This window comes from Synchiropus splendidus, chromosome 1 (assembly GCF_027744825.2).
Source record: "Synchiropus splendidus isolate RoL2022-P1 chromosome 1, RoL_Sspl_1.0, whole genome shotgun sequence".
NCBI lineage: Eukaryota > Metazoa > Chordata > Actinopteri > Syngnathiformes > Callionymidae > Synchiropus > Synchiropus splendidus.
The window spans coordinates 59,757,628-59,775,932 of NC_071334.1; the positions used below are offsets into that span (position 1 = coordinate 59,757,628).

General features: G+C 41.7%; 1 protein-coding gene across 2 annotated transcripts; it reads left to right on the forward strand.

Moving 5' to 3' along the window:
• Nucleotides 1-847: 847 nt before the first annotated feature.
• Nucleotides 848-18,305, forward strand: LOC128752697 (putative cytochrome P450 120). Of its 2 annotated transcripts, none has more exons than XM_053854182.1 (11): nt 848-1,226; nt 2,665-2,742; nt 2,800-2,884; nt 3,065-3,100; nt 3,212-3,351; nt 3,465-3,588; nt 3,932-4,076; nt 4,142-4,252; nt 7,950-8,077; nt 13,399-13,486; nt 16,410-18,305. In XM_053854182.1, exons 1-11 carry the CDS (start codon nt 1,037-1,039, stop codon nt 16,560-16,562), a joined length of 1,278 nt encoding a protein of 425 aa, XP_053710157.1. In that variant the 5' UTR covers nt 848-1,036; the 3' UTR covers nt 16,563-18,305. The 2 variants fall into 2 exon arrangements, with proteins under 2 accessions (XP_053710157.1, XP_053710158.1); XM_053854183.1 differs by lacking the exon at nt 16,410-18,305 and adding an exon at nt 14,909-14,985.

Sequence of the window (18,305 nt, forward strand, 5' to 3'; positions counted from 1 at the left end):
CAGAGAGAGAGAGAGAGAGAGAGAGAGAGAGAGAGAGAGAGAGAGAAACAAGTCCTCGTTGACAACAGCAGGATTCGATGGATACTACCATCTAGCGGTCATGTGAGGAAACGTGTCTAGTTCACTTAGTGTGTATGTTGGACGCTTTTTGTACTGCATTATATGAAGGTGCGTTGCACCTTAATTGTGGGTCACACGTAAATTATTCTGATACCGTTCAAATAAGGGTCAAATTGTTGCGTTAATATCGAATAATTGATTATAGACATAATTAACGCATTTTAATTATCGCCAGACAGTATTGATTTTAAATATTGGGGTTTTTTTTTTTACTGTCAACTGAATTAACAGTGAAAAATAATTTTAAAATAAAAGTGTTTGCATATATTGTATCATATATGATTTCGTACACAGCTGTCATAATGATGGTATAAACATGATGTATGGTACATGAATTAACTGGTCGACGTTGATTAAAAAAAATGAAGGAAGGAAAATGAAAACAAATAAAAAATAAAAGGAAATATATATATGTATATATTTCCTTTTTATTTTTTTATCTACTACATAATTTATATGAACACAATTTACTCTTATTTTTTAAAATGTAATTGATAATATCTTATATCATGTAATATCAATATTTAAGTACAACACGAATAAACAACTATATTATATTGATGAAGAACCTTGAAGTCTTGACTGAAACTGTAGCAGTTGACAAATCTTGCCAACGTTGATTTCCTGTTTTTATTGGTAACGCTTGCTGTCCATTAAACTGAAGCAGCCAATCACAAGTGCCGTGCGATACTCGACTGGAATATTGTAATTTCCGGGAGCACCTGAACTCAGCACTGCCACTGTGCTACAGGGAAGAAACCCGAACAATGACAGTAACCTGGTAGAAATGTGACACACAGGCAGAGTTCCTGGTCCGGATAAAGGCGACTGTGCAACTTGTTAAAGGCGCGTGGTCTTGTTCAAATCTCCACGTTGTTTTTTTTTTTTGGTTTTTCTTTGTGAAACTCGGTTTTTAATGTCCAAACTCCCGGGAAACGCAGGAGTGTCGGTGCTCGGCGACAAGTCTCTTGAGTTCTACCGAGACCCGGTGAGCTTCTACCGCCGGAGGGTTGACAAACACCGCGGGAGAGTCTTCCAGTGTCGCTTACTGAACAGACCCACCGTCTTCGTCTGCTCAGTGCCGGCCATGACAGAGCTGCTGTCTGGTAAGTTGACCTACTGTCAGTGCCTTGCTCAAAGGCACTGCAGCAACTGCTCGAAACCAGGTGGATCTTCCTGTGCCATGAGGTTTCAAACTACCCGCCATGTCATAAAGGAAAACAAATGTGCTGAAACTACCATAACGACCATTATATATGTATTGCTCAAAGCCTCAACCGAAGCGATGACTTGGTCGCTAATTTAATCGTTATGATAATGTGTTGTTGGTTTTTGTAAATGTATTTGGTAAAAATAAATAGGATGACGTCAGTTAAAATTGTTTTGGTTTTTTTTCTGAGTGACTTTTGGTTGTCACACATGGACCAGTTACAGTCATTGTTTGGCTGTTGACAACAGTGATTCAGTGCCTTGCTCGAGGGCACTTGAAACATTACATTGAGCACAGTCTTCAATCAAAGAAAGCAAAATCAAATTCAATTCAGATATTGATACAGTTACTACAACTACAGCTCTTGGTTAAGGACATCAAATGCAATTCCGTTTCCAGGAAATATGCCATTAATGTTGGTAGAAGTCCCATGATGAATCCTGTGGAAATAGGTTTACAGCCCTGCCATGTATAAAAGCAGTGAAATAAAAAAGATTTTTGAGGTCAAATACCACACAAGAGATTATGAGTCATGGGACAAACTCATGATGATGCTCGAGGGGCGACAGACTGCCTCCTTCTTTTTTAGATTTAATAGTTTTTTTTTTTTAATGTAATTTAATTGAACAGTTTGCTCTCCAGGCAACAGGGAACCTCTGTAAGTGCAGGAGTTCCTGGTCCACTGATCACACTGATGCACAAGACATGTGGCAGCTAGAATGATAACAACAACAACAAACGTTGAGGAATCCCTGAACAAAAGCAAAGAAAAGCAGTCTGTTTGCTTTTGTTCAGGGATGTTTTTCACTACTCAATGGCCAGAGTTTCTTATAAAACTGAAATTCTTCTACAACTATTTTCAAGACATTAAAAGAGCTTTAGTTTATTATAAGGTGAAACTTGAATATAGCCACCATTGTGATGTATTGTGCTATTGTCAAACTGTCAAACAATATTCTGTTGTTTAAATGTATGTGTCCATCGTTAGTTTCACTAATATACCAAATTCATTCAAATTGAAAAATGTGGCTTCTTGTGGCAAATATTGTTAGACGATAAAACTGCGATTAATTGAGATTAATTAATCGCAAATTCTCATTTTTTTTTTAATCAAATCCCACCCCTAATTTTTAATATTATCGTGCAAATGTATTGAAAGATAATTCTGCTTAACTCCCATAATCTGATCCTTTTTTAAATTGAATTTTTGTAAATAATTTTGTAAAATCCAATATATTTTGTGAAGCCAAAATGAGGCCGTTGTTAAACGTTTCTAAAGTGAACATCTCTACGAATTTTGACTTATTTTTATAATTCACATTTGTGTTTCACAGAGAAATCTGGTATATTCGTCAAAGATCCGACTGATTTGATGACCAACGTATACGGTGACACCCTTGTGACCACTAATGGTAGGCATGCGCGCTCACACAGCTTCCAAAAAGCATTACTTAAAATGTTCCTTTCAGGTGAGGAGGCGAGTCTTCTGCGACTTTCCCTTACCAGCTTGTTTACAGGAAGTGGTCTGGAATCTTCGAGGGATTTCATCTCCAGGTAAACATCTGAAGTTCTGCTTTCACTACATAGGATTGGCTAGTCAATGCATCTTTTAAAACAATGTTGTACAATGTAGTCTTCAGAATACAAGCATGCTCACGTTTTATGTGAGGGTAAATTCATGTGTGCATGGTCCTTTAAAGTGCTGTTTACCAAAGGTTTTCTGATTCTTTGCAGTGTGTGTGAGCACTGTCTGAAGGACCTCTCTGGCAGGTAAGGTTCTGTCAGTGACCAAGAAATACACTACATTAGCCAGGTCTGCTTCAGCGTTAATCCTGAAGATAAAACATCACATCAATCAACATTACATCAATGTGTGTGCAGTGGCCAACCAGAGTGTGTTTACTCAGTCTTCAAACAACTTGGTACCGAGATGGTGTTGGGTCTTTTTTTGAACGTGCGTCAGGAGCAGCACCCGGAACTCCTGTGGGAAATCACTCAGCTGTGCACAGAGCACTGGCACGGTCGGCGCACACATCCTGCATCTCACCAAAAAGCAGAAGTCTAACGCAATCTTTTGCAATGTCATAAACTTCCTGTTATAAGTTAGTTCTACTTTCTTTCGCCCATGTTGCAGGTCTGATCTCCGCCCCTGTGAGTGTGAAGGTTCCCATGTGGTCGTCAGGTTTGTCCATCGCTTTAGAGGCCAGAGACAAACTGATGGGAATCATAAAAGACAAACTGGAGAGTGAGACAGAAGGGTACGAGTCAACAGTCAATACAATAGTTGATGACAGATAGTGTCAGTGTCACATATCACCTCTGACACTACCTGCACTCTCCTCTTCACCTCCTTTGATCTCTGTTCATTAGTCCCCCCCCCCCCCCCCCCCCCCCCCCACCTCCCTCTCATGCACCCACATTCTTTCTGTCTTGCTTCCACTGATTTCCTTCCTTGTCTCTCCTGCTCATGCGATTGTCTCTATACTCACAGCAGTTAAAGGTATCAACAAATGTGACATGGCTGCTCAGTTTGGTTGAATTAAAGTGAGTAGCTCTGATGACTTAAATCTCATCACTTCATCGGGTCATGTCCTCCTGTAGCTTTGTGGGCTCTCTGCGCACTTTGCCGCTGCCAGACTCCGGCTCTGCTGCTCAGCATCTCCTGCTCTTCATCTCAGCTCTCATCCCCAAAGCTTTGGCCTCACTGCTCACGTCTTTCACCTTGGCCCTGAGTGGAAAAGAGAAGGTATATCACTGATGGGGGGCAAATAAGTTTTCTATGGTCTAATAGAACACTGCTTTATGTGTTAGGAGGAGACACGTCAGCAAGCATTGATGAACTCAGATTTCCTGGATGAAGTTCTGCTGGAAGTTGAGCGATTGTGGCCTCCGTTCATAGGTGGTAGGAGGTTAGCCGACCAGGTGAGTTTTAATGCCTGTACGATTCTAGACGATTCCCAACTTTGTCTCATCAGACCACAGGATAGTTGACCAGAAGCTGGGATCTTGCTTCAGATGACGTTTACAAAAGGCCAGGCGAGCTGACAGATGTTTCTTACTGAGCAGCGGTGTCTTCCGAGGTTTACGTCCATGGAGACCTCCTCTGTGCAAGACTCGCTCAATGGTGGACCGTGACACCTTTGTCCCTGCCTGGTCTAGTGTTTCCATTAGGGCCTTGGTTGCCATCTATGGGTTGGTGTTGACCTCTCGGCAGATTTTCCTAGCAAGTTTGGGGGACACCTTACGCTTCCGTCACTGAGGTTTTTAACGGTGTTGAACCTCTTGTACTTGTTGATGATGCTGTGGACGGTTGAAACATGACATCTTACTCCTTGGAAATAGTCTTGTAACCCTTTCCTTCACTGTGACTATGAACAAGATGCTGACGCAGGTCCTCGCTGAGCCCCTTCTTCTTGACCATGATGACCATAAATTAAGAGTGACCTGAACACTTTCCCCCTATTTATACTGGTCTGGAAAGATGTCTTTTTTACACTTTAACATTTGGCCAACAATGTTTACTTCATTGTGACATCTTTAAGCCAGTACTAGACAAAAATTACCACATTTGGCACATTTTTGTTGAAAGATTGTCATGCCATTTTTGGGGACGCCAGAAATAAAATACCCCAGAAATTAATATATATATTTTTTGTCATTCTTTCATAACTGACACACAAATTTGAAAAAAAAAACATTAATTTCATTACAAAATAAAAAATCACAAGAATTAGCAAGGGTATGAATAATTTTGAGGACGAGAAATGGGCATGAGATCTTAAGTACTTTTTTTTCCGAAATCGCTAATGTCTTTCTTGTGTGTCAGTGACCGACGTAGTTGTTGCAATACATTTTTGTTGTTGCACTAGTTTGTCCACTAGATGGCGTTACACGCAAGCAAACAGATCGCGGCTCCGCCTCTGTGAGCGAGATAAGTTCAGCGTGACGCTAGTGCTGTGAACCTGCAGCAGAAATTTAAACTACGAAACCTTTCAGTATTTATGTAGCTGCAGTTGATGCACACCCCCCACCGTGGTTTTCCTATTTTCATCCGGTATATCTGCATGAGTCAAGCCTTCCGCTGACCGTCCTCGTGACGACAGCGCTGTCCGCGGGGATAATTCCACCTTTTGCTCTGTTGTCGTCGGATTCATCGGCCACTGGTTCAATTTTGGAAGCGCTCGCACAGCATGACTCCCACCACGCTCACCCGCTGTCGTTGGAGCCGTGACCTCATCAAACTCGCTTACACAACCGTCCAATCAGAGGCATTGATCTGTCCCCGGGATTGATCGCCTCCGCTGCCCCGGAAGGAAGGGAGTCAGATTCAGGGTCTGACCGTCGCCCTAGTGATGCGGTCAAGCCGTGCGGACAGCCACTGTCGCTCTGTGGATAATTCGCGGATGAGTTGGATTCCAGGTGACCTGTGGCCCAAATATTATTGTGTTTCAATGACAGTCAAGGTTCTCCAAAAAAACAGTATTTTGTGCAGCGAGCATTACCAGAGCCCAGCCTCACGCACGGACGTCCATCATTTCATCATGGTGGCCATTTGGGTTGGACCAAGTATGGACATAAGATAGTGATCGCTATGACAATGGTGTTTGTTTTTAATTCATTTGAAATGGCATCCTGTCACTATACAAAAAGGTGTAATACACAAAGTGAGTCAATACCAAAAACACAATAGTAATGTCGTCTATTGTCCAAAAACAGTCATCAAAGAAAAGCAATTTTAAAAACTTTTTTAGATCTAATGTTTCAAAGTGCAACATTTAATAGTCATTACATTATAGGTTTCTTAATATTAAATTGCCTTTAGAAATGATTACTACGATCATTATTATAATTAAATTTACTCCATAAAGGAGTTACCTAAAAGTGACATGAACATATTTTAAGGCACAAGTAAGAACTGTATGCTTTTTTTTCTTTCAAGTTTCCTGACAAATATATGGATGAACTCTGTCCAATAAGAACATAGAAAAGAGCGGGAAAAAAACATGCGCGGACCGATCAGCTGACCCACGACGCGCTTTGTTGTTGTGTATAACGCAGCCTCTGTATGCAGACGTGTCCCATTAGCTACATTTACTGGCTGTTTTTTCTTCATATTGAGGTGTAAAACCTTTCCTGTCTCCACACTGGACCGTGGTAGAGTGTCACAGGGGAGGTGCTCGCTCTCCACACCTCTGAGGCTGGAGCGCACACTCCAGGGTTTGATGCCCTGTTGTCAGCTGGAGCTCGGAGAGGGTTGAGGCGAGTCTGGGACAGAGCGTTACTTGGTTTATGACTTTGTCACAGCCAAACTGCACAGAAGCGCACATTCAGAGCTGGACACGCACCGGGCACCTCTTCACTTCTGGAGAGACGTCACTCACTCGGCAACCCCTCCCACATGCAGCGGCCACACACATAGACGAACAGCGAACCTGCAGCAGACACTCTACATTCACTCCTACAAAAGACTATTTTAAGGCTTGAAACGCATTATTTCTTTTTCCATTCATTGTAATGGGAGAAATCGATTCGGATTTCGAACAAATCGCTACTCGAACAGCCGTCTGGAACGGATTGTGTCGAGAAACGAGGTACCACTGTACCATGCTAGAGAGGCTGGAGAAGGGCTGCACTTTGCGCCCAAACCACAGTGACCACAGAAACCAGCATATATTTCAGTGCGCCATTGACATGAGCAACACCTGTGGTTTCTGTGATTTGAGTGGTGTGTAATAGGTACTCTTCCATTAGGTGCATCATTACTCACACCATCATTATCATTGCACATATGAACTTAAATTGTAAATGTCCTTCGAGGATGAAGAGGCTTTCCATTTATCAGTGTTAAGTGCAACAGTCAAATTAACTTTTTGGTGGGAATCAGTCAAAGCCAGTGAGTCATGCGTTTTAAAAATAATGTGAGAATGTTGCATGATTTACCGGAAAGGGAGATTTGTGTTGATAAGAAATGAATTACTGTAGAGATCTAGGCTTGTTATCTGCCACACAGCAACAAGTGGAGTTAATAAAACCAGGAGGAGGCAGCTCACAGGTAATGAGATTCTGTCATGAGTGGGTGTAGTTGGAGCGGGGGGGTGGGGGAGGTTATTAGTATTCACTACCAGGTGGAAAAATAGACGCTCCGTCAGGTGGAACCAAGATATGCAACTTCTTTTGCGACGTGGTTTCGTGCGTTTTGAGTGTCACTTGCGTGAACTCTGCAAAGAGCGGGGTCTTCCCTTCGAGGAGAAAAAAAAGAAAGATTTAATGAAAAAGATTTTCCACTCCAGCAGAGAGTGGCAGAGAGAAAAATGAAAAAGAGGGCAGGAGGAAGAGAAACAGTGATTATGTTCTGTGGCAGGCCATTAGTGCGACGACTAATGGATGTGGTGAGGAGGTGAATGAGAAGGGCTATGATTGAGTAAGTGGTCCTTTTGCCTCAAGGTGGCTCTTTTCAGCGGAGTCCTGACAGAAGAAATCAAAAGTGGAGAAATTAGTGACGTGTTTGTGGAATATGTCCAAATGTTGAAATGATGTGTCTGATATGCAGTGGATAGTGGTGTCAGCCGGGTGAAGGGGTTTTGCGGTCAGGTGATCATTTGTGCATGCACACTTGTAGGACGCCACCCTTGCTGGTTTTCACGTCCCCAAGGGTTATGGAGCTCTCTACATCAGCCACGCCGTCCACCGTGACCCTGACGTCTTCCAGCTGCCGGACAAATTCCTGCCGGAGCGATGGAGAGGAAGGTGAGCACTTCACTGAAGCTTCTTTTGACAGATTCATCCTTTGAAACCTATATCCAGGAGGTACTTTGTGATGTGTGTTTAGGTGAGGGTGACTCGATCAGGTCTATTTTTGCACCTGTTTTTAGGGAGCAACTGCAGCTGATTCATTCCTCCTCAGACGCCATTGTTTTTCTATCTATTCATTCATTCACCTGTTCAATGCCATTCATTGTGTTTCATTCAGAACTCCCTTTATAGCCACAGGCAGGAATACTCAGGTGGCTGCTGGTCACATGACAGCATTGTTACCAATGAGGATTCCCCTTTGTGTGTGTGTGTGTGTGTGTGTGTGTGTGTGTGTGTGTGTGTGTGTGTGTGTGTGTGTGTGTGTGTGTGTGTGTGTGTGTGTGTGTGTGTGTGTGTGTGTGTGTGTGTGTGTGTGTGTGTGTGTGTGTGTGTGTGTGTCTGATGGGGAAGAAGCCATTTTCCTGCGGTGCACGGTGAAGTGGGCTGGGCTCTAGAAAAATGAGTCACAGAAAATTCTCCCATGATTTTTTTTCTTTGTTTTTCTGAGTCTGAGTTCGCTCTGCGATCCCCTCAGTGCCTGGCTCCATCATAAATGGACCCTGAAAAAAGCCCTGTGACTGCACCTTTTTTGCATCAAAATTCTTTTACACTCAGATTCACGTTCACTCACAAGTCCCCTCACTGGTTGATGAAAATGTGGTTGGTCACAGCTGACCACATTCCACCCACAGCTTTCTTCTTTGTGCAGTATCGGCTGACTGCTCTTCGACCGCTCATCCACTTGCACAAATCTCTCCAAACTAGCCTGATTTTCTTGTCAGAAATTAATGCTTTCTTTCATTATTCGACCGCAGAAGCATCAATAATTCTGTGTTGCTGGTGACTCCTACTCAGATGAGTCTGACGAGTGCTTCTGTCTGAGCGCGGTAAGTCAGCACGTCAGCCTGTGATGCCTTATCGATTAGATAACGTTCAGAAATCACTGGCACTGACGTCAAGGATGGTGAACGACAGGTACAGGCAGCATCTATGAATGAAGAATCGGGGTAGCTGCTGCCATGGTAACTGATTACCTCATACCACTTTTTACCAACAGGGATTCCCTGTGCATGAGAGAGGGGGGTCAGGAATGAGTCAGAGGAGGCTTGACACGAAACTATGATATAAAACCGGTGCCGCAATGTTTTTTTTGTGTTGCATATCATGGAGGATAGAAAGGAGGGGCTGCAAAGGCACAAGTGACATGCATTTTTAAAATGGTTTGCATCTCTATTCATTGTGTTTTAACTGCAATCCACCCACCCCATGGTCCCACTCCAAAATATCTCAAATAAAATGACATGCCATTGTATGTATTGAACTATTTTTCTTTAACTGACATTGTGTTTGTATATTGCGTGCAATAGAGATGCATTATTTTATGATGAGAGATGCATGTTATTATGCATGTATTATGTTAGGTGTTGATTTTGGCAAAAAATGTTTCTATCAATTTGTCTCCATGTTTCTCTGGAATTTGAAGGACTTTTTCATGTTTTCATGTGGAACAAGGACAAACTGGTGTCATTCTGGCCGAAAATGTCTCCGGCCCAAGCTATATTTCACTGAAAGAAAACAAAAGACACACACACATAATTGAATCTCTATCTTTGTGGGGACCACTCATTGACTCATTAACGCTTTCCACAGCATCTCACTCAAATATATTAGTCTTAAAATTAACTTGCATAATTCTATTTATATTAACTTATTTATATTAACTTATATTTCTCTCTCTCTCTCTCTGTCTCTCTCTCCCCCCTCCTCACCATCTGCATGTGTGTGTATCCATTCGCTCAATACTATCATCTTTCATCTTGTCTTCCAGCCTATTCTGCCGTATTCCTCTTGCACTTTCCCTCGTGGTCCATCTGTCAGTCTTCCTGAGTGACTGACTTCCTGTCTACCCTGATATTTGCCCAACTGCTCTTCTTACCTCCTTTTCGACTAAATGGCTGCGGCTCTGTTACATAACAAGCCCACTAACTCTATCTACACCACACAGACAAATCACTCGTCTCTGCGTGGGGACCAGTCGGTGCATGTGTTCGAGTCTTTATGAGCGTATTTGTGTGTGTGATTTTCCATTTGAGGCGTGTAGTCAAGCTGGTGAGTTAACATGCTATCAGCCTGACGCCCACACACGCTCTGTTGATAAATAAATGGGGAAACGCCACCGGACGGAGATAAAAATCCAAGCTACTGCGGTGCGTTTTGTTCATGTGCTTAGCTGCTCAGTTATCTGACAATAAAGTCAATCATTTGCAACCTTTCAAACCTTTTGTTATCATCATTTCGGGGGGGGGGGGGTTTCGTACCAATTCCTCTTTTTCGTCAGTGACGGCTCATCACGCAGTGGTTTTTAAGATTTACATCTTATTTGACACACTTTTTCTTTGTAAAACATGCAGTTAATGATAACATCTGTGAACACTCGCTGAGGCTTTACTCATCATATTTTTCTGAAATTCATGAACTACAACCTGATTTTGGCTCTCCCAGTAGCGTCATTTCATTTTGATTTGACTTTTTACTGTTTTAATATATACCTCTTGACTGATCGTTTCTACGAAATATTGAGAATTTTGTCTAATTGGTATTATGAATAATGAGACATGTCATGTGTTCAATTGTAGCCCCACAGGTTATAAGCGCAGATAAAGAGGAAATAGTGGTCACACAAACAGTAACCGTAATAAAAATGTTCTCCTCGCGTTTCACTGTTTTGGTGCAGATTTCGGATTTTCGTTCATGCATTTAAAGTTTCATACATTTAAACGTATTCTATGTTAGTGTAGCACCTCTCCTTTTCAACATCTTTCAACATCTTCATTTAACCAGTATAGGTTCTGATGCCTTCACTTGAAAGACCATAAATGTATTATGGAAGAGAAAGTAGCGAACAGATACACAGAATCCCACTGCTCCTGAAGATCAAGCAAGTTAAAACGCCAGGAGCAAAGAAACACAATTCTGTTCAGACTTTTACTGAAGCCTGAGCTGCTGTCAACAGTGGGGATGTACGTTCCTTATGATGTGATAATTACACTGAAAACATAATGAGTGAAAAAACTTTTTAAGAAGTTCTCTTGAATTGCTGATTGAAAATATGTGGAATCATGATTTTGGATGTCGAAATGGAATCTATGTTCTTTTTAAATTCAAATGATTTTAATGAATGTTAGCGCTCATTTTATCGATCTGTTGTTCCTCAAAATAAATATCTGAAAAACAGAATCTTTACGTCTGTAAGTAATTTATTATCAAATTATATATGTTTAAGAATATAATGCCATGTCACAAATACACATTTATTTCTATAATATTCAAAAAATTCCTACTCTTATCAAGCCTAAAAATAATATGAATTCAACTAAGGGAATAAAAATTGTGCACATTTGTCTAACAACTGTTGAAACTTCTCAAAATACTGTTGTAAATACATAGTGGCAGGTCAATGACTTCTAGCTCACATCACATTTTTGAACAAATTCTTTCTATTCAGTCAACTCTATATTGTCTAAGCAAAACTGGTAATGAACTTGAACAGATTCTCTTCTATTTATGTTGAGAGAACAGTTGATGGATGTATTTTCATCTTTCAAAGTTAAAGTCTCAATGGCTGACAAGGAACTAAGGTTCTGACTCAAAGGTCACAACGAAGTTAGAATTGTTTACTTTCTCTCTAAGTTGGCTTGAGAGTGGTTCCCGGTGACTGATGTTTTCTATTGTATATGGTCTCAGTAAACATTTACCTCCCGGTGCACACTCCATTAAACCCCAGGGACTAAATTCACTTCCTTTCACTCAGCAGGCTAAAGACACTTTGTTGGGTTTCCAAAGGTGACGTCCTTTCTCTTTGATTATATTAGTCAACTTCACTTCCAGTTGCACGTCTTACTATTTCAAGATAATAGATCATTACACTCCGAGTAGAGACCATCTAGTCCACACACACACACACGAATGCACTCGCACTCCTTTATTCCAAGGCTCCACACAACGCTAATGCTTCCTGTTTCACTTAAATTTGAGTTCGGGTTTCAGGAAGACAGGATGCATTAGTGCTGAGAGGGAGGGAGGGAGGGAGGGAGTTGGTGGGCGAGGGGGGGAGGAGGGGTTGTCTCAGCAGGTTGTTGAGACACCCTCTGGTTAGCCGCATCTGTTTACTTATATCGGAGCTTGCTACCTGTCGGACTTCTGTGTAACTCAGTGGCCATTTTGTTTTCTCTGTGTCATTGAGTGATAGACAGTCTAAATCACAGTAGCGTCTTGTTTGAATGAGACTTTTTTTGGCGTCAATCTTTGTCGGGCCTGTCGGTGTCTTGACGTCATTATAGCGTGTCCTCCTTCCCACTTTCTTTCAGAGCTTTGTTGGTGCTGCAACATTCATTTCTGTGGAGTACAACGTATCGATTGTAGACGTGGTGAATTATGACTTGACTTCAGTCAACACACGTCCGGTTGTGTGGTGAATGTGGAGGTTCTCTCCACTGGCTGATTCAGTTGTTCTCTCAGGAATGTGTGCGTTGTGTTGGAGTTCTTATCAGCGGCCATGAGCGGCCTTCCAACATGATCCACCATCTCATTCCATCACCATCATCATCACATGACGCGTCTCATGGGTAACAAAGTCCTCTTTGACGGTTAGTTATTTGGAAGATGGAGGCACGTAGTCAACATTTCTGTCACATCTCTCTGTGAAAACACATTTGTAGCGAATGACATGTCATCAAGGTCAAACTGCAGCTTTCTCTTTTTCACCCCCAACCAACCATTTTTGCATTCACTTTGTAAATCATCCATATTTTTCATGATTGAAGGCTCACAGCTGTTGTCAACATCTTGATATGCGCTGGCCTGGCTGCTGATCCACTGTTGGAAGATTTACTTAACTGAATGAAACATAGTTTGTCACTACAACATGTGTTTTTGAAGTCACAACTGATGACACTCTGTGTTACTCCTGGTGAAGAAGGAACGCTTCATTGAGTAGTGACGGAGAGATCAAGATCGTATCCGCTGCTGTGTTCAAGAGAAAATGGGTCCATTTGTACGTAATTGTAATCTTTTTTTTAAATCCCATGGGCTTCTCCTTTGGTCTGTGCAGGCTGTGGGCACCATGTTGGTGACCCCCTGCTTTACAAGCTCTGTGTATTGGATGAAAGTGTGAAAGCCTGCACCCTGATGGTCAATCACCAGAGCATCGATAGACTTCAACAGTCTCACCTGCAACATTCAGTTGACCCCCGCACGCTGTGTTTTTGTGCACACAGGAATGCAGATCACAGGAACCTCCTTTGTACTTTTGGCAGTGGACCCAGGAACTGTATCGGATCTAAACTTACCCATGTTTTCCTCAAAGTGAGTCTGGTTTACGTCATTCATTTCTCTATTTTCGGGACACTTGTCCTCAAGCAAATCCACCGGAGCGACCCTCTGATGGAGGGCTGGAAAAGCAGTGCTGGGGTAGAAGTTTGGCTTGCTGGTTATTAGAATACACACTTACACACAAACATAACACTGACAGTAACACACAACCAATGTGTGAACAAAAAAAGACACCACTGACTGTCAATAACAATAGGACACTAACAGGAGGATCTCACACTGACACAAGTTTACATGTACAGGGGTTGGACAAAATAATGCAAACACCTTAAAGCTAAAAAAAAAGCTTTAACCCCTGTACATGTAACCACTTTTTTGAAAAAGTGGGAATTTAGAGATAAAAATGACAACAGCTGTTCTTCACTCTGCGCCTTTTTTGGGTATCATGCAAGAATTATTGACTGAACTGTGTGCAATGTAGCAATTAAGAAGCCATGAGATATAATAATTCAACAATTATGTCATTTGTTGTGTAACACAGAAACAAACATCCATTCATTCAAAATAATATATTGCAAAAAAAAAAATTTTCCCAACATAAATATTGTTTTTATGTTGGAATTGCTTAAAAAAAGAAGGAACAAAGTGAGTGAAAAAACGTTTTGTTTGTTTGATTTGTCACGTTTTGTTTTTGATTAAACACACTCAGATGAAACTGTACTTTTACAGTGAACTATTTGCCCAAAATCCTGTGACCTCTTCCTAAAATTGTATATCTTTCCCTGTGAATCGTTTGTACCCATCTCTCTTCCACAGCACGCTCCTTACGTTGTGTACTTTGGGCCTCTTGATGCCCCTGTCCAGTCCGGTGCAACATGTGAAGGCGTTAATGGAACCACAGATTTATGTAGTAGTAGTATGAAAGTTGTTGTGACAGTTACAGTGCACATTTTTTACTTTTTAAAATTCAGCTGTGAAAGTTACACTAAATATACGGGTCACAATTTGGTGGCAGAAATCTGCTGGAAGTTTATCTCATTACGAGCACACACACGCACACACACACACACACACGCACGCACGCACGCACGCACACGCACACGCACACGCACACGCACACGCGCGGGCTTGTCGCTGCATCTTGCCATAATGCCACTCCTCATTGCCATAATGCTTTCTCCAGCCTCCCACCATTAAAACACATGGCTCACCTTAACCAGGACTCGGAACCAAACTTAAACCTGATTATAATGACAGTTATATTGAAGTTTTCATCCTCAAATTGAGGCTTAATGGCTGGACCCCGCAAGGAGATGTTTTCCCCAAAATTGGTCCTCACTAGGATAGACACACACACACAGACACGCATGAGTCATCGTGTCTGTTGGTCGTGATTGAATGGAGCTCAGGTGAAATGTTCTTGCCGGTTTAATGATCTGCTCTCGACTCATTCAGCGCTGCTCATTATCAAAAATTGGATTTTGGATGACCACGAGCTTCGTGTTGGGCTAAAGCAAATGGCTGGCATGCAGTGATGTGTCCTTAATGGATCCTCATCTTGACTGAATGGAAGTAAGACAAGACTCATCTGTGCAGCCCATTCATTCAACGTGTTATTTAAAAGCGTTTTCATCGTGGCTGATATAGTGAAAAGCAGATAGCTAATTGTTTGTTGGCTGATTTAATAGCATTTGCCATTTATGAAATGTACCGACTGTGTCATTTTAAAAGAATATAAAATTATATGATATATTCAGTTTCACATTTAGGATTTTTGATTCACCTTGTGTTTCCATATCTGACCATTGATGAAAGAAAGGCTTTTGTAGACGTACTGTCTTCATTTATGATCATGCTATCATATCATATCATTCATCATTCTCCAGAATGTTTTTAGAAATTCTAGATCCACTGTTTATTGAATGACTGCCATTTAAAGTGTTTACTATTGAGTTCTATCGCTCACATCAGATAGAATTGTCGAGCTCCATAGCTCCATACAATTCCAAACTGTATCTCTGGTTATCTTCTGGTGGCTTGACCGTTCAGCAGGCCACCACGCAAACATTCACTCACACTCACATTCCGCAAGGCGTGGCCGGATTCAGTCGACCACGAGGATCTAGGTCACTGATGTGACTCATCGCCTTCCTCCCGTCCTTATTCCCTAACTCCTTTCTTCCCCTCCTCTTTCCCCCCATTCATTCATCCCCTCCTCCTCCGTAATCTGGAGCATTTCCATTCATAAAGTAAAGCAAGGCGATGGAGCCGAGTGTGTTTGGGATGCTGATTGGTTGACATCCAAGAAGAACGTTGGGTGACATGAATACAGGAATATAATCGTGTTGTCATCTGGGTAGAAGCACATGGTGACCAGACATCACATAAAAAAAAGAAAATATATATTTCTTGCTAACAGTATTGTCATTATTTCATTGCTTCGTCCTGTGCAGGTCAGGTAGACTGCGAGCCTCGTGCACATCAGCAGGCAGTTGGAGCCATCAGTTAAGCTCTGCATGTTTTTGAACTGTGGGAGGAAACCAGAGTGCAGGGAAGAAAACCCACATACACACAGGGAGAGCAAACAGACACCAAGCAGACTGCAATTTCCATTAAAAAAATAAAGAGTAAAAATGTAAATGAGTCTCTGTAAACTATAGATATGTACAATATTGAGTTGGAATCAAACCTTCACCCCTTATACTGACCACTGCTAGGTTGCTGAATATTATTAGTTGCTTAGAATTTATTTGTGTCACTTGAGTCTGAAGAACTCTATATAGTTCCAAACACCCCTCCAGGGTGAGAGTGCTGCTGCGCTTGTGGGCGGAGGCTGATGTGCTGCCAAGCTTTAAATATAATCTGTCGACAGGAAGGGTTTATTTCTGAGCCAGAGACAAACAAACACGGCGCAAGAGAGAGTTCATGACTTTGCTTCATTTGTCTTTTCCTGCAGGAGGTGTGCGTGTACTTGTTGAAGCACTATGACTGGAGTTTGGAGCCTCCGTCCCAAAAGCTGGACTACAAGTGGCTGCCGGTGTCTCGCCCGGCGGAAACGCCCACCGTTGCTTTCACCCCAAGGGTCTGCAACCTGGAGGGAGGATCTTAATAGCGGGAATAAAGAAGTAGAATTCCGTGGAGCAACGTTTCGGGAAACCCGGGGAGTGTGCTGCTCCGTGTGAGCCCCGCCACCCGCGTGGTGTTCTCCCCCACAACTCATGACTCATGTTTTCATCTCTCGTCTGCTCCGTGTGAATTCACTCTTTTGTCACGCTGTAATTGCTGCGCATCATTACTGTATCCAAAAGGTCTGCATTCTTTTTAAGTTGAAAATCAACTTAAATAGAAACACACTTTTGTCCCCCTCAACCCCGGTTCACTGACAGCCTCCCCCTCCCCCCCACACCTAGCAACCAACTGCTTAGCAACAGCTCATCACTCTGACACTGACTTCCTCCCATTTAGTATGCAAGTCTCAGACACACACACACACACACAGCCTGGTGATACACACACCGTGCTGCTCAAGTGTTCCATCAATAGGTGTTCAGCTCCTCATGCTTTCCCTAGTGTGAGGGCTTCTCCTAATAGCTAGTTTAATAAAATGGTTATTATTATTAACCTTGATCCTGACTTCTATTTTTAATCCACTCGCAAATATCAGAAGTGTAAATGAACAATATTTCTGTGAGCAGAATGTGGTCTGCACTCGTGAACAAATGATTTACTGTGTACAAGACAAATAGTTTATGTGAATGTAAGAATGAACCAGAATTGTTCTTTACACTTATAAATATAAATATGTGAGTTTGAAAGTGTGTCATTGCTGTTGAGCGCGAGAAATCAATTGAGACAGTGACTGACTGAGAGAGGCCTGGTGTGGAATGTATGTATGTGTCAGAATGAGTGAAAGTGAGGTTGAAAAAAATATTTTTTTATTAATGTATTATTCATGATTTTGGCTGGCTCCAATTACACGCATGATTTTGCTACTTCAGATTGGAGAGCACATATTAACTATTAATAAAGTAAAGACTTGCCTGTTCACTGTTAGTCATAATGCTGTATGGTGTTGTGTGGACATTTGGTGACCACTCAAAGGTAAAATAAGGCTTAGCAGGACGCTAATAAGTATTTTATAGTGACTGGCTAATATGCTGGTAATACACATCTGACTAAGTCGTTTAATTATGGTAACGTGTGTCATCGTCTAAAGCCTGAGTTATTTAGTGCAGTGACTCTAGCGCTGTAAGTTTTTTTGTTTTACACCTTTTGGGCCGTGAGGGCCCTGAGACGCTCAGTTTTAATACATGAGCCACGTATGGTGGCAGTAGTGTGTCAGTGTATTGACTTGACAGCTGCAAATCTGTGACAGTTAATTACTATGCAGAAGTTTTTGAAAACAAAAAAATGATTCAGAAAGTCGGTGTCGCCCTCAACAGTAAAAACTGTTGATGACAGCGCCTGTTGAAGCGGTTTTGAAATGGCGATACTTTTATTTACAACTCACTTTTTTATGTTATGATATTTAGACATGGATTTATTATATTTATTTTATTCTGAATTGTATTCAGTTTTTCCAATTTTCTCAACAGTTTGCATCAAGTGTATTTTTTAAATCTTTTTCTTTAGTGAATTTGATGAACATGACTTGCACCTGGTTCTGCTGCTGGTTGGATAAAGAAATATTTTTGCAATGATGCACATGGTTTCGGTTTGCCTACGTCTAAGTAGCTTAAACATGGTTGTTGATCACAAAAGAACTCAACAGTAATGAATCAGTTCTATTACTTGAACAGGCCCTGAGATCAGAAAGGTTAAGTGCCCCTGATTTAGTCTATATAATGCTTTG